General features: G+C 38.5%; 1 protein-coding gene across 11 annotated transcripts in view; it reads left to right on the top strand.

Annotated features, from left to right (window-relative positions):
- MIA2 (MIA SH3 domain ER export factor 2) overlaps window positions 1–21605 on the top strand; it is a 128551-nt gene that overhangs the window by 86055 nt on the left and 20891 nt on the right. For 8 of the 11 annotated variants that reach the window (XM_066343224.1, XM_066343221.1, XM_066343220.1 and 5 more), the window contains 3 exons: window positions 1310–1392; window positions 4709–4837; window positions 9730–9888. In XM_066343224.1, the coding sequence (XP_066199321.1) occupies window positions 1310–1392; window positions 4709–4837; window positions 9730–9888 (371 nt within the window). The remainder of the gene's footprint in view (window positions 1–1309; window positions 1393–4708; window positions 4838–9729; window positions 9889–21605) is intronic. The other 3 variants (XM_066343223.1, XM_066343230.1, XM_066343229.1) reach the window with 1 other exon arrangement.

Genomic DNA, 21605 nt, shown 5'->3' with positions numbered 1-21605 from the left:
TAAGGTCAGTTGAGGCCCCAGGCATAGAAGAAAATATTGGGCCCCTTAAACCTGGTGTCATTAGAAAAAAGTTGGGGTTTTTCGGGGCCCTTCGAAGAGGGGGCCCAGAGCATGCACCCGGTGTACCGCCATTAAATTCGTCTCTGATAAAAGGTACAACAAAACTTAAAAAAAAACGACAGCAGGGTTGGTAGAGGGAGCTTACTTGGGATAGAAACAGAAAGGATGACAGTCTCTGAGATAGTACTTCTCAGAATATCAGCATTTTTTAATGATAAATGGATGGAGTAAATGTTTATTATTTCTCTTATCTCCTGATTTTAATGTATTTGGGTGGCATTACTTAATAAAAATATGAAAATGAGAACAAAAGTGTATATTACAAAAAGGAAGAGAAAGTGCTTTTCTTTGAGGATTGTAACAGTGTTTTAATTTCTTGTGAAAATATCCTATTAACTATCCAATTATTAGTTTTAGTCTTCTTGCTTGCCTTTTCTACTCATAAATTAAAACCAAATGAATAAATGTTTTATTTCAGATCTGATGGTCAAGAAGTAGAAGTAGCATTCTTTTAAAGTAGTACAAACATTCATGTACATCCTTGTGCCTCCTGACCATCCAGAGTATGATTGATTTATTTAAAAAATGTGTCAGGCAACATTAAAAAAAGGCAAATGTATGTTCTTCTTGTTTTCATAAATCGGTTATCAAACAATTTTAAGTTAATGAAACTGTAACTGGAACTAATTTTATTTTTTGAATAAAACCTCACTATTCAAAGGGTTAAAATGTGACATTTCTAAGATAAAAAAGTTAGGAGTAAAATAGTAGGATGAGTTCATCGTGTTGTGGTTGGAATTCTGTGGGCAACATTACAATGGAAAGCATACATGACTCAAAGCCAAGAGCCTTGTATTTTAATCCTGGCATTTTGAATAAATAATTCAAACTCCTAGCCTCAGTTTCTGTAGTTGAAAAATGATAGACTTGAACTGGTTGACCTAGGAGGATCCTTCTATTTCTAAAATTTGGGTTTTGTGAAACTGTACTCTTTAGATTCTGATTTTGAAGAAAAGAGAATTCTAAACCTCAACAAAACATCATTATCACTTGGCAAAAAGAAACCTGCTACCCCAAAATAGTAGTGGGGGATATAGAAAGTTATTTTGGTCAGAATATATAATTTTAAAGGATGTTTCTTTTAAGCATTTTGAGAAAGAGTAGCTTATATTTGATGGTGGCATTTTTCTTGAAATGTGGGTGCTTCTGTTGGACGAGTAACTTAGAGATGTTTGTTCTTTATTCGCAGATTAACTGAAACAGAGCTTAAATTTGAACTTTTAGAAAAAGATCCTTATGCACTTGATGTTCCAAATACAGCATTTGGCAGAGGTAGTTTTTTTTTTAACCCCTTATTTAAAAATACATATATATTTGCATATATATTGTATATACAATTTATATTAGTGTAAATTTCACACTATTATTTACAAATATTTTAGATTTTGGAGCTAGGTTTCTATTCTAAGTTCTCTTGCATTTTCTCAAGTTTATGAATTTTGTTTCCCTAGCAATAATATAAATACTTACTACCTCTCTTTCTCAGTGGGATTTTATATGTTTTTTTTTAATTAATTTAACTAGGGTGACATCAATAAATCAGGGTACATATGTTCAAAGGGATTTTATATGTTGATGTACATTTTAGTACCTTGAACTCCTTGAAATGTGAAGTGCTTGACACATAGCAAGGTACTGGTTAATGAATTTTTTGGAGAATCAGTTGGTAAAGATTGCTTAAGTAGAATACCAATGTTAGTATTTACTGTATTTCCCATGTACAAGATGCACCTTTTTCCAAAAAAATTGGGGTCTAAAAACTGGATGCATCTCATACAGTGGTTGTAGATTTTTTTACTTACATTTCCTGCTTTTTTGCGCTTGTTTTAGCACTCATTGTTGAAGACAGTGATTTGTCATCAGACACAGATGAGGACAAGCTAAGGATGTGAATTTTGACAGTGATGAGGAGTTGTATGAATTTTGTGATGAATAAAACTTGAGTTCAGTAACTTTATGTAATACATTTTTTTCAAAATTCGGGCCCCAAAGTTAAGGTGTATCTTATACATGGGAGCGTCTTCTATATGGAGAAATGTGGAATATAGTAACTATTCTTTGGTATTCGTGTGTATTATAAAACTAAGTATTAAGAAAACCCAAAAAACGTAAGAATTAAAACAGTTAATTACTTAAAAATATTAATTAAAAGGTGGGAAATTCTGAGTTATCTTTTTTTTTTTTAACAGAGGCAGAGAGAGGGATAGATAGGGACAGACAGACAGGAACGGAGAGAGATGAGAAGCATCAATCATCAGTTTTTCATTGCAACACCTTAGTTGTTCATTGATTGCTTTCTCATATGTGCCTTGACCATGGGGCTACAGCAGACCGAGTAATCCCTTGCTCAAGCCAGCTACCTTGGGTTCAAGCTGGTGAGCTTTGCTCAAACCAGATGAGCCTGCGCTCAAACTGGCGACCTCGGGGTCTCAAACCTGGGTCCTCGGCATCCCAGTCTGACGCTTTATCCACTTCGCCACCGCCTGGTCAGGCGTGACTTTTGATTGCTTTAATACCCTCAAGAGAGGACCAGTTCTTTGGAAGATGTTTTTAATATTTCTGTCTATTAATGAGTTAGCCTTTTTAATGATCTCATACTATTCCAAATAGCTTAACATTTTCAAAATAATTTTCGTTGAATTGGAATTAAGTTTCTGAGGCAGTGAAAAATAAACTTATCTTTTTTTTTTTTTTTACAGAAACAGAGAGAGAGAGAGGAATAGACAGGGACAGACAGACAGGAATGGAGAGATGAGAAGCATCAATCATCAGTTTTCGTTGTGACACCTTAGTTGTTCATTGATTGCTTTCTCATATGTGCCTTGACTGTGGGCCTTCAGCAGACTGATTAACTTGCTCGAACCAGCGACCTTGGGTCTAAGCTGGTGAGCTTTTGCTCAAACCAGATGAGCCCGCGCTCAAGCTGGTGGCCTCAGGGTCTCGAACCTGGGTCCTTCTGCATCCCAGTCTGATGCTCTATCCATTGCGCCACCACCTGGTCAGGCTAACCCTGTCTTTATGTAGATAGAATCCTGTTATAACCTTTGAAGTTATAAATCATTTTGGAAACCAATTTCATAAAAATGAAAGTCTATTTCTGCATTATAAGGGTAGCAGATTATTGTGAATTTCAAACGGTAACAAAGTTAAGAGTGGGAGGAATTATACAGAAATAATTTTTGTTTGAAATTAAGGCAAAAATGTGAGGTGAGGTTAAATAATGCTTCTATCTTTTGTTGTAACTACATTTGTATATTATGTAAACTACATACAAAATTTTAACATGTTTAAAAAGTTTTTTTTTTGGTCTGACCTGTGGTGGCGCAGTGGATAAAGCGTCGACCTGGAAATGCTGAGGTCGCCGGTTCAAAACCCTGGGCTTGCCTGGTCAAGGCACATATGGGAGTTGATGCTTCCAGCTCCTCCCCCCTTCTCTCTCTGTCTCTCCCTCTCCTCTCTAAAATGAATAAATAAATAAATTAATTAAAGAAGAACAAAAAAAAAAATTAAAAAAAAAAAAAAAGTTTTTTTTGTGGTATTTAAATTTGTATTTTGCTGTTGATTTTTGATCTTTTGAAGCATTACCATTATTTGGGAATGGTGAAGTTTGTGAAATGATAGGGCTCTTGGTTATATGGTTTACAGATAAAGTGACAGTTTTTTAATGATTAGTGTATATAAATTAGCTTTTCACTGGTAATTAATCAAATGTAATTTCTGATGCTTTTGAATATTTTATGCTTTTTTTCCACTTTTCAATATTTGAAACTTTACTCAAAAAATTTATGGCCCAACACAGGCTGTTGGCCCAGATTTTTTTTTTAAATTTTTCTTAAGTGAGAAATGAAGAGACAGAGAGACTCCTACATGTGCCCCAACTGAGATCCACCCAGCAAGCCCCTATGGGGCAATGCTCTGCTCATCTGGAGCCCTTGCTCCATTGTTCAGCAACTGAGCTATTTTAGCACCTGAGGCAAGGCCATGGAGCCATCCTCAGTGCCTGGGGCCAACTTGTTCCAACTGAGCTGTGGCTGCAGAAAGAAAGAGAAGGGGGGTGGGGTGGAGAAACAGATGGTCGCTTCTCCTGTGTACCCTGACCAGGAATCAAACCCTGACCTCCACATGCCAAGCTGATGTTCTACCATTGAGCCAACTGGCTAGGGTAATCAACCCTTATTTAAATCGAGCCCTTCCATGTTACAACCCTCACCAGCTGAAATATCTAGAAGCACACTATCAGTAAAAACAAAACTTTTTGCCCCCCCCAAATCTTTCTGTAACTCCAAAATATCACTACTATTCTTTGCTTAATATTGTATGGGTATTTTATTTATGTGACTTAATTGTTAAGAGGATAATGTTTTTATTGACAAAAATGTGCATTTGGTAAACAGACTTCATGAAACACAGTTCTATATTTAGTTCTATTCCATGTTAGCAAAACCCAAGGCATAGTTTGTGTTCAAGACTTGGATTAAATTTAAATTAGCAAGGGGATGACCTGATGGTACTTGTTGAAATGGGATTCTAATCTGTAGTGTAGCTAATTGAAACTATGAATTTAAATATGCTGTTTTAATTATTCCAGAGCATTCCCCATATGGTCCCTCACCATTGGGTCGACCTTCATCTGAAACGAGAGCTTTTCTCTCCCCTCCAACTTTGTTGGAGGGTCCACTCAGACTCTCACCTTTGCTTCCAGGGGGAGGAGGAAGAGGTATATTGTTTAAACATTTATTACTCTAGATTCTTCCTAACTTTATATTTTCATCTCAACTTTTCTTGAAAAACAATCTTTAAAATAATCCTTTGGAAAATGCAGGCATTCCTTGCACTTATTGTGGGTTACTTTTGTTTGGAAAAAGGAGTTCTATGACATCTAATTTTAACATATTTTTCTCTTAGAAACTGTTAGAATACATTTTGGTCAAGCACTTGATGCATATCTTTTTAAATCATATTTTTGACTTTTTAAAAACTTTTTATACTACATAATATAAAACTTAAGAATACATAAAATAATATTATAACCTAGCAAAAAATTGTATTTTAATGAAACATTATTAGGAAGTAGAGTTTTAAAAATCTTTTTTTAACTTCATTATCATGATCTTTTTATTGTAGAAAGTCCAAGTGAGAGAACCTGTATTTTAGTATTGAATTCAGAATCATTCTTTTGTACGTAGAGTATTGATGGGAATCTTAAAGAAGACCTAAATCATTTGTTAATACTTTGAAAAACTAACCAAAGATTGTCTGCTTTGTTACCCCTTTATGTGTTTTTGAGAATTTCTGGAGCTACTTCAAGTTAAGTATTAGTTGTTGGTCTTTCGTATTAGTTGTTGGTCTTTCTGTATTTACCTCATCAGCACTCACTCTGGTGTTACCTTTGTACCCAGAATATGCCTCTTTTGATCTCATCATACTTTGTTCACTTTGTCAAGTTGCTTTAAAACTTTCCCTTGAATGTGGCACATTTCAAAGATAGAGAGCCCTGTTTGTTCCACAATCAAGTCTTAGGTTCTTAGCTTGGAATCTGTGTTTTGTTAGAGCTGATAGCTTTCTTTACCAGTGTAGTGTCCTTTTATGTCAGTGATATTAGCACATTGAATCTGAGGTAGCATCAGGAAATGAGACCCAATAAAAACAAACCCAATATAGGAAAGTTCTGATATTCAAATGGATACTAGTCATCAAAGTAACCTCTCAGAGAGTGTGTGTACTTCCCTGTTGAAGCTGCCATTTTCAATATTTTTGGAATACTTTCTTTGGAATTGCCTTTAAGAGTAAAAAAAATCAATTTCCTACTTTATATTCACGAGATATTTTCTCTTTGCCAATTTCTTATTTATATCCTCTTTTCCCATCCTCAGTTTACCACATTGAGCACTCGTCTTTCCTGTTTCCTAGTCCCTCAGCAGACTGGGCCCACAGCCTGGGACTACCTCAGAGAGAGCCTTTACTTGTATTGGCTTTGGACTGAAAACTCCTAGGGAAAGAGGTTGAGTTGCAGATTGACACTTGGAGCCCTAAAGAGAGTTTTGCTTTAAGTACTCTGAGTAGGGGACTAATTTTGAAATTCACACGTGTGCAATAAGTGCCCTAGATCTCCCCCAATTTTTGCCTTGACCTAGAATAAGAAATACATTTTATATCATGTCACATTACACACCAATATAAATGTAATTGAAACCAGTTGCAAGAAATAATAGTTATTACTAGTTTCTGTGTTTTCTGATATTTTCTATTCAGTTCTATTCCATTTCATTAGAAAAGAATAGTGATTAAGACTCAGTTAATTTCATGCACTAAGTTGGGTTGTAGCCAGCAGTCTGAAAAATAGTGCTCTGGAAATAAGGGTATAATTGGCTTGATGCAAATTACATAAATTGAATGAAATAAGTCAAGGATTGCTTGTAGTCAATTGAATATTTGGAATAACATTAAAAATTACCTTTGATTTCTCCTCTCCTATTTAAAGTACTTTCCTTTCTTTTTTAATTACCTTCAAGATAACCATGTGTTTACATTATTTGCAAGGATATTTTACTGTTCATTAGAAAAGCTACAGAGGAATTTGAAAAAGTTGTGTAATGTTACAACATGTATCCTGGTTACCTGCATAAATAATGGTTTATTTAAATAAATAAATAAATAAAAAGAGAAGCCACAGATGATTTAGGTAAGTAATCAATAGGTCTTAAAAGAGTTGCTTTGGACTGAAAGTTTTCTGACTCATCAAAGAAAAATGACCAGTGCCCTTCCTTTTTCTGCCTTTTATTATCTTTTAAAATTTGAAAGTTCGAATGAGATATATGTTTGAATAAAATTGAGTATGAGGAAAATAATTTCTTTTTTGAGGAATAACTGGGTCTGAATGAAAAATTTCAACCTTTAGCAATTTAAGTTTGTTATTTTTACCTGGTTGCAAGCTAATTGTCCTGTACTTGGTCCTCTGGAAGTAAGCAATCAGAAGAAATCCTTTTAATATCTCCTTTAAAGATACGTGCTTCACTCTAGATTAATTTTGCCTAATTGACTTTTGTACATTTATTACCTATTCAGTTTTCTGCTTTTCTAGCCTTTTTCTTCTAATAAGCTGATTAGAAAGATGAACAAGCTAGAAGGAAAGGTTTGGAGAAGTTAATAGAATGTACAACAAAAGGAGAAGAATTAACCTTCTGAAATAAAAATTGATCTCTTGACTCTAGAGAGTAGATAAAAGTTTTTTAAAAAGATTACTATATATTAAAAAAAGAGAAAGCTTGTATATACTGATTGCACAAATAACCAAGAAAAGGTCAAATTAATTTTTGTTTCCTTTTAAAAGTTCTGAAATGTGGGAAGCATTTTAGAAAGATTTCTGTTATAAAAATCTTGTTTTTAAAAAACTTTTTTATAGTGTCCCAATCACTGCTTTTTTAAATTTTTTATTAATTTTTAATTTATTGTGTTTACATAGATTCAAGTGTCCCACTGAATATCACTCCCTCACACCCCTCCCGTGTCCCTTTTTACACCTCCTTTGCCCCCCTCCCTCTAACACCCTGCCCCACTCCCTCTAAGATTTGCTGTCCTGTTATCTGTATCTATGTTATGTATATATAGTTTCACTAATCCCTTTACCTTCTCTGATCCCCTCATCCTGCTTCCCTCTGACAGCTGTCCCTCTGCTCCCTGTGACCTCACCTCTGTCTCTATTCGTTCCTCAGTTCACTTTGTTCATTAGATTCCACATGTAAGTGAGATCATATGATATTTTTGTTACTCTGCTTGTCTTATTTCATCTTAACATAATAACCTCCAGGTCCAATTTTATTTTTATTTTTTATAAAGGACTTTATTGATTTTAGAAAGAGAGAGAGAGAGAAGGGGGGGGGAGGAGCAGGAAGCATCAACTCATAGTAGTTGCGTCTTATATGTTCCTTGACTGGGCAAGCCCAGGGTTTTGTTTTTTTTTTCTTTTCTGCACTTCTCCGAAGCTGGAAACAGGGAGAGACAGCCAGACAGACTCCTGCATGCGCCTGACCGGGATCCACCCGGCACGCCCACCAGGGGCAACGCTCTGCCCCTCCGGGGCGTTGCTCTGCCACGACCAGAGCCACTCCAGCACCTGTGGCAGAGGCCAAGGAGCCATCCCCAGCGCCCGGGCCATCTCTGCTCCAATGGAGCCTCCACTGCGGGAGGGGAAGAGAGAGACAGAGAGGAAGGAGAGAGGGAGGGGTGGAGAAGCAAATGGGCGCCTCTCCCATGTGCCCTGGCCGGGAATCGAACCTGGGTCCCCCTCACGCCAGGCTGACGCTCTACCGCTGAGCTAACCGGCCAGGGCCAAGCCCAGGGTTTTGAACCAGCGACATCAGTGTTCCACTGCGCCACCACAGGTTAGGCTAAAAACTATTTTTTGAAAAGGATTAAGCTTTTGTTTTTGGGCAATATAATTTTGAGAAGGCCTCATTTGCCTCTCAAGGATGGATAAATTAGGTCTTAATATATTTTGTTATTTAATGTTTAAAATATTTTTTAAATTTGTCTTTTCTATTTTAATTGAATATGGGTTATTGAGATATTATTCTTTCTAGAGTCCTGAGAAAGGAACTTTAAAGCGATTCCCCTTCTTTATTAATGTAGGCATGGCAAATTTTCTTATCCAAATGCATATTATCTTACTCAGAGTGTTTGTTCCAACAGTGCTATTTCTGAAACTCCTATTTTACACTTGCCTTCAGGGCTATAGCTCTTCTTGAAGGTGAATTTGACATTTAGAAATTGCTATAAGCTATTTATAGCCAAATTTATCTGGTGATATAAAGTTTATAATCAAACTGGTTAAAATTATTTTGGGGATAAGTAGGGTTATGTTATAACACTGAGATACAATTTCTTTAGTGGCTTTAAAGTTAATCTGAATATGTTTCCAATGAGTTTTTCTAAGAAATACTTGGAGTACTTGCAGATACTTATTGAAATATACATATTTCAATAAGATGACTGTTTTAAAGAAATCATGCTTTTTGTCTGATCTGTGATGGCGCAGTGGATAAAGGGTCGACCTGGAATGCTGAGGTTGCAGGTTCAAAACCCTAGACTTGCTGGGTCAAGGCACATACAGGAAGCAATTAAGTTGATGCTTCCTGCTTCTCTTCCCACTTTCTCTCTCTCTCCTCTCTCTAAAAATCCATGAATAAAATCTAAAATAAAAATAATAATCAAGAAAAGACTACTTTAAAAAAGAAATCATGCTCTTTGACTATTGGTAGGTTAGTTTAAACAACAGAAGCTTTATTTTATAATTATTTTATTGCATCTGATATAGAAATCTTGACTTTGCAATTTACTTTCTACTTTTATTTTTCAGAAATTATTTATAATTTAATGTTTAACCATTGATTTTATGTATAAAACCATGATGATAACATTTAAAAAATTTATAAGCAAGTGCTTGTTTATGCACTTGGCAAAATTGTTCTAGAAATGGCTTTGGTAAGAGAGAGAAGCTGAGTTAGAATCTGATTGTTTTTACTTTCTAAAAAGTGTCTGAATTTTATTTGGTAATAAGTCTTAGAATACTTTTTTAGATAAAACAGAATTGTATATTTTTTCTTTAATTAGGTGAAACAGGCCCAGGGAATCCTCAGGACCATCAGATTACTAATGAAAGAGGAATATCAAGTTGCGATAAGTTAACTGATCCTCACAGGGAACCTTCTGACACTGGGTCCCTTTCACCTCCATGGGAACAGGATTGTAGGATGATGATTCCTCCATCAGGTATGGAAAGAATGCAGTTATCATTTATATTCGAAAGGCAACCAGTATATGCAACATACAAGAATGGAAAAAAGGAGTTATGTGTGCCATGTCTTAAGAAAAACCATGATACATATTAGAACACAAAAATAACACAAATTTCTAAACAAAATAATTAGGTGTAATTGTACACATTACTGAAAGCTGTTTTATATCCCTTCCCCCATAGAATGCCTTTATTGTTTCTATTGCTTGTGAAAGTAATGCATGTTTATTTTAGAAAATCTGAACGGCGTAGAAATATATAGTTAGGACAGTTGAAAACTCCTGCTATCATCTTAGCATGCTCTTCCAGGATTTAGTTATATATCTTTTAGGGATTCATTTTTGGGGGTAGGGGGAGTTGCGTCCGTAAATATAGGTATAGATTCCTTCATCACATCTGTGCACTTAGACTATCCACCCTCTTATGATTTTTTTATAACTTGAGTAGTATATCTTGCCAAAATAATATATTACCAGAAGACTCATAGCAGAATATCCTGAAATAAGGCAATCACTGTTCTCCTACTAGCCTCTAATTTGTTTTTTTGTGAGGGGAATGATTTGTTAAATTTTAATTGATTTTGTGTACAATTATGACTACAAAAATTTCTTTTAAAAAAATTTAATTGACTTTATTGGGGTGACATTGGTTAATATAATTATACAGATTTCAGGTGTACAGTTCTGTAATACAGCATCTGTGTATTGCACTGTGTGTACACCACCCCAAGCCAAGTGTTCTTCCATCACCACTGACCTCTACCTCTTCCCACTCCCTTTCCCTTCTGCAGTACTCACACTGTTGTCTGTTTCTGTAAGGTTTTTTCTTTGCTCAGTCCCATCACCTTTTTTACCTATCCCGCCCTCCCCTCTGACACCGACAGACTATTCTCCATATTCAGGAGTCTGTTTCTATTTTGTTTGTGAGTTTATTTTGTTCATTAGATTTCACATACAAGTGAAATCATATGGTACTTGTCTTTCCTTGATTGACTTATTTCACTTGGCATAATAACCTTCAGGTCCATCCACTTTGTTGCAAAAGATCAGATTTTCTTCTTTTTTATGGCTGAGTAGTAGTCCATTGTGTGAATGTATCATAGCTTTTTTATCGACTCATCTACTGATGGACACTTGGGCTACCTCCAAATCTTGACTATTGTAAATACTGATGCAATAAACACAGGGTTGCATATATTCTTTGGGGTTTCTTTGGTTATATTCCCAGAAGTGGGATTGCTAGTGGTCATGAAACAGTTACATTTTTAATTTTTTTTTTTTTTTTTTTTAGCGAGTCGGGGGTGGGGGGGGAGAGACAGGAAGGGAAAGAGATGAGAAGTATCATTGTAGTTGCAGCACTTTAGTTATTCATTGATTGTTTCTCATACGTGCCTTGCCCAGTGTGGGGGTGGAGGCTCTAGCCGAGCCAGTGACCCCTTGCTGAAGCCAGCAACCTTGGCCTTCAAGCCAGTGACGTTTGGGCTCAAGCCAGCGACCGTGGGATCATATTGATCCCACGCTCAAGCCAGTGACCCCACGCTCAAGCTGGGTGAGCTACACTTACTCCTCACAACCTTGGGGTTTTGAATCTGGGACTTCAGCGTCCCAGGGTGACGCTCTGTCCACTGTCTCACCACGGGTCAGGCACATCAGTTTTCTTGATATGGCAAGATCATTAACTTGAGATGGGAGTGGAGGGGGATTGTCAGATTTGAAGAGTAAAAGGCAGACAGTAGCCATTAGGAGAGTGAAGGAACTTAAATGTAGTATGATTAGGGTAGTGTTGAGTATTCATTTGAAATTTATGGTTATGAATTTGAATGAGATCAGTCAGTACTATACTTTTAAAATAGTTTATAGTCATAAAAAATTTATCATTAGTTACTTTGGGGTGCTTACTTTGTGCCAGATATTATCTGAAGTGATTTTTATAATCATTCCAACACTCATGAGAGTGTTATTCCCATTTTACTTATTTTTTAAAAATATTTTATTTATTGATTTTACAGAAGGGGGGAGAGAGAGAAAGGCGGGGGTTGCGGGAATGGGAAGCATCAATTCATAGTTATTTCTTGCATGTTCAAACCGGGGGTCTCGAACCTGGCAACCTCAGCGTTCCAGGGATACGCTCTATCTACTGTGCCATCACAGGTCAGGCTCCCATTTTACTTATTAGGAAACAAAAACACAGATAATGTAACAAAATCCTATATATGACCTCCCACATTTACATTTTAATATTTGCTTCAGACGTGTGTGTGTGCGTGCATCTGAATGTGATTGTGTAAATAAAATATAAAAAGAAAGCCTGACCAGGCGGTGGCGCAGTGGATAGAGCGTTGGACTGGGATGCAGAGGACTCAGGTTCGAGACCCCGAGGTCTCCAGCTTGAGCGTGGGCTCATCTGGCTTGAGCAAAACAAAAAAAAAAGAGCTCACCAGCTTGAACCCAAGGTTGCTGGCTCAAGCAAGGGGTTACCCAGTCTGCTGAAGGCCCGTTGTCAAGGCACATAGGAGAAAGCAATCAATGAACAACTAAGGAGTCCCAACGAAAAACTGATGATTGATACTTCTCATCTCCGTTCCTGTCTGTCCCTCTCTCTCTCTCTCTGTAACAAATAAATAAATTAATTAAAAAAATATATATATATAAAAAGAAATAGCATACTATCCATATAAATAAGTTAAAGCCTAGGCCCTGGCCAGTTGGCTCAGCGGTAGAGCGTCGGCCTGGCGTGCGGGGGACCTGGGTTCGATTCCCGGCCAGGGCACATAGGAGAAGCGCCCATTTGCTTCTCCACCTCCACCCCCCTCCTTCCTCTCTGTCTCTCTCTTCCCCTCCCACAGCCAAGGCTCCAGTGGAGCAAAGATGGCCCGGGCGCTGGGGATGGCTCCTTGGCCTCTGCCCAGGCGCTAGAGTGGCTCTGGTCTCAGCAGAGTGACGCCCCGGAGGGGCAGAGCATCGCCCCCTGGTGGGCAGAGCATCACCCCTGGTGGGCGTGCTGGGTGGATCCCGGTTGGGCGCATGCGGGAGTCTGTCTGACTGTCTCTCCCCGTTTCCAGCTTCAGAAAAATACAAAAAAAAAAAAAAAAAATTAAAGCCTATTCTATATTCTAGTCCCTTTTCTGGGACCATTGCCTTCCTTCTTTCCCAGAGGCAACTATTTATGAATTTTGTATGTATAAATTTTATGATTCTTTTGAAAAAAGTATATTCCTTTTTTTTATCAAATTTCCTTATCAGCAATATAGTCTTGAATTCTTTTCATTTTAATATACATACAGTTTAATTGCTGCATAATATTTCTATATATAAGTGTACCACTGTATATTTATCTAGTCTCCTTTGATGAGTATTTAGGACAGCCACCAATGTTTCACCATTACTAACAGTGCTGCAATTAATATCTTTTTTGCACATATCTTCTTTGTAAATGTTTCCAGGAAATGAAATTGTTGGGTAACAGAATATACATATTTTTGGTTTTAATAGATATTGCCTCATTGTCTTCAAAAGTGGGTATGCATGAAAAATGGGTAACTATTTAACAGTACCTATTTCTCCTGAACTTGATGTAAAACTTTTTTGAATATTTCCAGTCATATGAGTTAAATATTTTATCTCATGTTTGTAGTTCTTTGATTATTAATGAGCTTGGGCATTTTTTTTCATGGTTATTGATCATTTGTTTTTGTCTTTAAATTACCTTACCCATGTGACGTATCCCTTGCTTAGTAGGAATTTTTAGTGTACTTTGGATACTAATCTTTTGTCTTTTGCAATTATTTTCTCAATTCATTGTTAATTGGTGTTATTATTATGCATAAGTTTCAAATTTTGTTATAGATACGCTAATCTATCTTTATTTTCATACAATTTTTGTTTTTGCTTAAGACCTATTCCTAGATCAAAAAGATATTCTTTATTTACATCTAAAAATTTAAAATTTTGTTTTGATTTTTGAGCCTTTAGTCAGAATTTTATTTTTGTTTTAGTGTTTATTTTGAGGTGGTATTATATTTCCATTAGATAGATGTTATTTTTTTTTTTTAATTTTTATTTTTTTTGTATTTTTCTGAAGTTGGAAATGGGGAGGCAGTCAGACAGACTCCTGCATGCACCCGACCGGGATCCACCCGGCATGCCCACCAGGGGGCGATGCTCTGCCCATCTGGGGCATTGCTCTATTGCGACCAGAGCCATTCTAGCTCCTGAGACAGAGGCCACAGAGCCATCCTCAGCACCCAGGCCAACTTTGCTCCAATGGAGCCTTGGCAGCGGGAGGGGAAGAGAGAGACAGAGAGGAAGGAGAGGGGTGAGGGGTGGAGAAGCAGATGGGCGCTTATCCTGTGTGCCCTGGCTGGGAATCGAACCTGGGACTCCTGCACGCCAGGCGTCATGATGCTCTACCACTGAGCCAACCGGCCAGGGCCAGATAGATGTTATTTTAATGCTATATATTGGTTCATCCACTTGAAATGTCATCTTTACCTTAAATTAAATCTCAATTTTGCATAAGTCTGTTCCTTAGACATTCTGTCTATCCAGTTGGTCTCTTTATCTTAGAGTCATAATATACAATTGATCTCTTTATTTCTGAGTCATAACCTATTCATATCATTGCTTTTAGCAACTACTTTCTGGAAATTTTCCTTTTCATTTAAATTTAAATTTCTTAATTGGGGTTTTCATGTTCTAAGTAGAACTGCTTATTGTACTTGATTAGTGACCAGTATTGAACCTAAAAAAATTCTAACCTTTTACCTATCTTTATATTTCTCTTTTCAACCATGTTGATGTTCCTGTTATGTGATAGAATTCCAGATTATTAAAGTAGATAGGTAAGGGAACAGTTGCAACCCAGTACTTGTTCTGGAATGAAAAGAGATGAACAGCATTTTTGTTTAAACTAGGCATCTTGAATTTTAGTCTAATTCTCAGTTTATGAAACGGCTTCAGAATGCATTGTACCCTTATTCCCCCCCCCCTTTATTCATTTTATTTCCTTGATACTTTTCCTTCTCCCATTCTTTCTTTCTTTCTGATCATCTTTTCTCTTATAAGGTGATAGAAAACAGGTAAGAAAGCAAAAAAGAAAGAAATTACTTATGTCCTGTTTTCTGTATTTCAGCCTTTCATTGGTCATATGCCTTCCACATAATTCATCTTATTACATAATTCATCTTATTACATTCATCTACATAGTTCATCTTATTACATTGTATATATGTATATGCATATGAACAAGTATATGTGTATTTGAGTTTGACCAGGATATCCTTGTTTACCTGTTCATTCTTCCTGACTTTCAGGGCAAGCGTTACCTTCTCTTTGACAACATTTCTGGTTCTTTTAATCAGAATTGGATAGTTCACCTTTCATTTATGTGCCTTTTGTTAAGCATTGATTACAGTTTACAGGGGGTCCTTAGGTTATGACAGTCTTGACATATGATGTTTCAGGTTTATGTTGCTCATTTCCATAAAAACTTAACAAAATTGTCCCTGGCCGGTTGGCTCAGTGGTAGAGCGTCATGACGCCTGGCGTGCAGGAATCCTGGATTCCATTCCCGGCCAGGGCACACAGGAGAGGCACCCATCTGTTTCTCCACCCCTCCCCCTCTCCTTCCTCTCTGTCTCTTCCCCTCCCTCAGCCAAGGCTTCATTGGAGCAAAGTTGGCCCGGGCGCTGAGGATGGCTCTGTGGCCTCTGCCTCAGGCGTTAGAATGGCTCTGGTTGCAACAGAGCGATGCCCCAGATGGGCAGAGCATCGCCCCCTGGTGGGCATGCTGGGTGAATCCCAGTCGGGCGCATGCGGGAGTCTGTTTGACTGCCTCCCCGTTTCCAACTTCAGAAAAATGCAAAAAAAAAAAAAAGAAACTTAACAAAATTGAGATGTGAGTATTTCAGCTTACTCTATTAGTGTTGTACTTATGGACCATGTGGATGAACTAGTTTGGTTGCTCATGGAGAAAGAATATGCAGTAACATGGTATATGAATGAAGAGATGGCTTCCCCAGGTATTCTTAGCTACGCCATTTTGGACTGTTAAAAGCTCAAGTGTTCTGTTTGTGTTAGGCTAGGATATGTGTTGACTTACACCAAAATTTGGGTTACATCACTGTTGTAGGAATAGAGCTGTATGATAACCTGAGGACCCCGTGTATCTGTATTTGTTTCTGTCATTAGACTAAGAACATGAACTCTATCAAAATCAATGTTGTATCACTAGTACTGTATCTGGCACTTAATAGGCTATGGTAGAATTAAGGAATGGGTTATTTTTGCCAGTGGAGGACAACATGGGCATATGGTTCATAAAATAATAATCTTGTAGTAAAATTTTGTATTTCTAAAGTTGCTAATATTGTGGGGATGTATTTTAGAAGCAAAATAATTATATGGTGTCTGGGACCTGATTAAGAAAGAATTATGAGATTTTAAGATTTCTCTGTTTGATCCCCTTCCCCAACTCTGCATTTAATCCCATGCTTAAAGTAGGAAGGGAAAACTCAGTTTAATTCTTGGTGCTTGGTATTTGTCTTTTCTTCCCTTGGGCTAATTCAGACCCATTGAGACAGCTCTTTGCTAAGATTCTGAAAGGGAGAGGAAATGAACCTGCAAGCCTATCTGGATTGTTCTCTCCTGAGTCACCTCCTTTGACTCTTGGGAGCTCATTAAATATGATTCTTTCTAGCCCTGGCCGGTTGGCTCAGCGGTAGAGCGTCGGCCTAGCGTGCGGAGGACCCGGGTTCGATTCCCGGCCAGGGCACACAGGAGAAGCGCCCATTTGCTTCTCCACCCGTCCGCCGCGCCTTCTTCTCTGTCTCTCTCTTCCCCTCCCGCAGCCAAGGCTCCATTGGAGCAAAGATGGCCCGGGCGCTGGGGATGGCTCTGTGGCCTCTGCCTCAGGCGCTAGAGTGGCTCTGGTCGCAACATGGCGACGCCCAGGATGGGCAGAGCATCGCCCCCTGGTGGGCAGAGCGTCGCCCCATGGTGGGCGTGCCGGGTGGATCCCGGTCGGGCGCATGCGGGAGTCTGTCTGACTGTCTCTCCCTGTTTCCAGCTTCAGAAAAATGCAAAAAAAAAAAAAAAAAAAAAATTAAAAAAATTTAAATATGATTCTTTCTATCAATTCTGATCTATGCCAGATGATTTATTGGCTTTGTGTGGGAGAGGTGTATCAATAAGATCCCAAGTAACTGAGTCACATTGTATGTTGCTCCACACCAGCGTAGCTAGTAATTTCAGGTCCAGAGGGAGAATGATATGGAATTAAGAAATAAAGAGGAAAAGGATGGAATCAGGAGGCCTCTGCAAGCTGATGGCAAATCAGAGAGAGTGAGAGCCCCCAGTCTGCTTTATTGTATAGTGTAGAGAATTAAAGCCTTTAAGCCAGATGCAAATAAGGAAGTCTGATACAAAGTCACTCATCTGAGGTATAAACAGGAATCTTCATAGGAGTGCACCACTCCCCACCATGCAGCAGTCAAGGATGTGAAGAAAAGCTTAGTCTTAAAAAGGGTGTTGAGAAGATCTTAGTATTAGAAGGATGTTGAGAAGATCTTGGAATATCTTAGTCTTAAAAGGGTGGGAAAGAGCTTAGTCTTAAACTAAGCCTTAGGCTATAACAGGGGTTGGGAACCTTTTTGGCTGAGAGAGCCATGAACACCACATATTTTAAAATGTAATTTCATGAGAGCCATACAACGACCCATGTATGTTATGCATTATCCAATAAAAATTTGGTGCTGTCCCAGAGGACAGCTGTGATTGGCTCCAGCTACCCGCAACCATGAACATGAGTGGTAGGAAATGAATGGATTGTAATACATGAGAATGTTTTATATTTTTAACATTATTTTTTTTATTAAAGATTTGTCTGCGAACCAGATGCAGCCATCAAAAGAGCAACATCTGGCTTGCGAGCCATAGGTTCCTGACCCCTGGGCTATAAGGACTTTGCCAGCTTACAGCCTATCTCCCATATATGCCCCTTTATTTTTAAGTTTAGCTCATGTGCTGAGATTTGCACTTGTCTGATTTCCCAGATTCCAATTCAGAGGCAAATTGGAAAAATACAGAATAAACAGAAAATTAACATAGCCAATGTTAACAGATACTGAAACAAATGTCTTAATACATTATAGGGATTAAAGCCTTTAAGCAAATTCTTAGCCAATGTAACAGGATCTATAATAGAGACTTTGCTATTTTGAATGTCCTTAATATGTACACCAAGTCCATGCTGACACAACACCATTCCACATTCCCTGCAAATGCAACCCAAGCCTACTTCAGTCTATAGAAAACTGTCACAAGGAGCAGGAGTCCAGGAAAAGTTCGTCTGGCACTAGAACTGTTGTCACATATTCATACTCTGCAGCTGGCCTCCAAGTCCCATGACCACTGCTTCCAGCACACTAAGCCTTTGTCTCAAGCCTAATGTCAGTTCTGGGTTTCTGGCGATGATTCAGGTAGACTGGAAAGGCTATCTGTAGGCATGTATGAAGATGGAGCTTTTGTTTTCTTTAACCTGGAGCGATGAAACTAGGGGTCCTTTTCCTGGAGTTTTGCAGCTGTGGAGGTAGTGAGGAGAACCTGGTGATTCACTATGCTGGGTGGAAGAGGTAAATTTGTAATAGAAGTGGGCAAATCTGGCTGGCCTAGAGTAGCAACAAGGCCGATTTCAAGGACAGGAGGTGAAAGGAAAGAAAGACTGAAGTTTTGGCCTAAAATAGGGTTGGGACACCAAGGCAGGAGGAGAAAAAGAGTGTGTAGAGGAGACACCATGTATTAGACTAGACAGTGGATCCATGGCAAATGAGGAGGAAAATAAGACCATCAACACCCACAAGAGAGATCTGCAAGGGATGAACAGGACCCAAATATTTGGGCAAGGCAGAGTAGGTGGCCCCCGTATCTATAAGAAATGAGATCAGCTGCCTGACCTGCGGTGGCGCAGTGGATAAAGTGTTAACCTGGAATGCTAAGGTCGCTGGTTCGAAGCCCCAGGCTTGCCCGGTCAAGGCACGTATGGGAGTTGATGCTTCCTGCTCCTCACCCCCCTTCTCTCTCTCTCTCTCTCTCTCTCTTCTCATTAAAATAAAATAAAAGTTTAAAAAAAAAAAAAAAAAAAGAAATGAGATCAGCTTACCTGCTATTTAGACGGTCACCCTAGGCTCATTGATGATGATGTGAGATGGGGCCAATGGCCCTGGACACCTTCAGTCTTCAGTGGCAAGTCCCAGCAGGCTGGGCAAGGTTAGGTCAGAGGTGGCTGAGGTACGGCTGGAAGAGACTGAACCCTCCCTTTGAGGAGCCAGGGGGCGGTCTACCTCTCCTGCCAGGGCATGGCCCTGGTGGAGGCCAAGAAGCCAGGCAGGATTTAGCCCAATGACTTCCTTTCCATTCTTGAAGCAGAGCTCTGATGGAGTCTTATGAGGTCCCTTAGGGGTGTTGGAACCTTTAAGGGTGTCTGGCAAGTGCTGGTATTTTGCCTGATCCCTTTGGGCTCTGTCTACCTTCTCCTGTTTTTCTTGGTCATTATAGTCTTTAAAAGCCATGCTTAGGAGATCTTGTTGAGGGGTTTGAGGGCTCTCCACTGCCAATTTAAGCTTTTTATAGAAACAGGTTTGACAGAGAGAAGGACAAAAGTGGAGTAAAATAAGCCTTATACAATTGCTCTTGTGGAGTAAGCCTCTCCTGCTAGCTCATGGTGTCTCACCAAACGTTCAGGAACCCACCAAGGAGCTTCAGCAGTACAAAATGTATATAGTAAATGCTTTTCCTACATACGCAGGAGCATTGTTTACCTTAGGCAGTCTTAAAATAGAAAATGCATATAATGAAGCTATAACATGCTTAGCAGTCTCACCTGTTCTGGCAGAGGCTATTATAAATCTAGGATAAGTATCTACTGTAATGTGGACAAAGGACTGTTTACCAAATGAAGGTATGTATATAATTTTCAGGGTCCCATGGAGCGATACTAGTGAAGAGCTTTGCCTCAAGGTTTGGCAAACAGTCATACCTTGTGCCAGAAATACGTTGCTCAAGCTGTCTCTTCAGTACAAAGGCAGCAACCTAAGGCATACATAATCCATTATATAGATGATATTCTTATTATTCATCTAGATAAAGACACTTTGCTGACCATTTTGCAACAATTAGAATATTCTTTAAAAGAATCAGGACTTTAGACAGCTCCTAAAAAGGTACAGCAGTCCTTGCCTTTCTCTTATTTAGGACAGATTATAGAGGGGACAACAAATTCATCCACAAAAATTAGAAATCAGGATGAATCATTTACAAACTTTAAATGATTTCCAGAAATTGTTAGGAGACATTAATTGGCTTAGACCTTTCTTAAAATTAACTACAGGGGAACTAAAACCACTTTTTAACATTCATAGAGGTTCTGCTGAACCAATTTCCCCTTGTTTAGAGTTAGCCTTCGAGGACTCCTACCAGGAAAACTTTGGCAAATGAATGTTACTATATATAAAACATTCTCATGTATTACAATCCATTTATTTCCTACCGCTCTTGTTCATGGTTGCGGGTGGCTGGAGCCAATCACAGCTGTCCTCCTGGACAACACCAAATTTTTATTGGATAATGCGTAACGTACACGGGTGGTTGTATGGCTCTCATGGATTTACATTTTAAAATATATGGTGTTCTCTCAGCCAAAAAGGTTCCTGACCCCTGGCTTAAAGGAATAGTAAAAAAGTAATCCTTCAAATCAATAATAATAAGTTGAAAATCCCATGGAATTCCTGGCTGGAAAGGACTCATAATTTCCATAGTCATATTGCTCTCAAATCCTGTAATAGCCTCTAGTTTCCTAATTTCTTTTTAATTACAAATATAGTCTTATTCTGTGGGCTATTAGAAGGTTCAGTGTGCCCAAGCTATAACTGCTCTTGTACTAATTGAGCAGCAGCTTGAGTTTCTCCTGAGAGAGGGGCTGTTGATCTACCCATACAGGATACTCTGATTTCATAGTAATTGGGTCTGTACAATGCATTATTGGGGTAGCAGGAGCTACCAAGGCCCCTATGCTAAATTTTGATACCCTAATCAATGCCTCCTAATCAATGGCATTGGGTGCCATTTCTATGGGGGTGAGAATTCCCCGCTGTTCTTTCCCTAATCCCTTAGTGGGCAAAAGTCCCTGATCAAGCATTTGAGCACTGACTAAATTATTAGGACTGACAAGTAATGCTCCCATATTTTTAAAAAATCACTACCCTACAATATTGACAGGCAATCTAGGGAGCATATAAGGCTGAAAAAGTATAGTATGACCTTCTTTATCTTCCTATTGCAAAAAACTAGAGCTCTGATGGGGGGACTTACTCCCCTATGCCTCGCAGCTCAGCGTCTGCTTCATGAGTGGGCCAGGAAGAATGCTAATGTTGCTCAGCAATAACAGATACATTAGCTCCTGTATCTAAGAGTCTTGTAAACTTATGCCATTGTATTATTAGCTCTATTTCAGGGCATTCCTGACCTATGTTTTGATTTCAAAAGGCAAAATCAGAGGAGCTAGGTCCCTGATTTCCTTGAGGCCCTTTTTGCAGTGTGTGGCCTGACAAGCAAAATTAGCATCTTTTTACTATTCTTCTAAGTGCCTGAAGCAGCTTGAGACAAATTCTTGAAATGACTTATTAGGGCCTTGCTTAATT

This window comes from Saccopteryx leptura, chromosome 6, assembly GCF_036850995.1.
Source record: "Saccopteryx leptura isolate mSacLep1 chromosome 6, mSacLep1_pri_phased_curated, whole genome shotgun sequence".
Lineage (NCBI taxonomy): Eukaryota > Metazoa > Chordata > Mammalia > Chiroptera > Emballonuridae > Saccopteryx > Saccopteryx leptura.
Note: the sequence above shows the minus strand (reverse complement) of the source record. Positions and strands in the feature narration are given on the sequence as shown.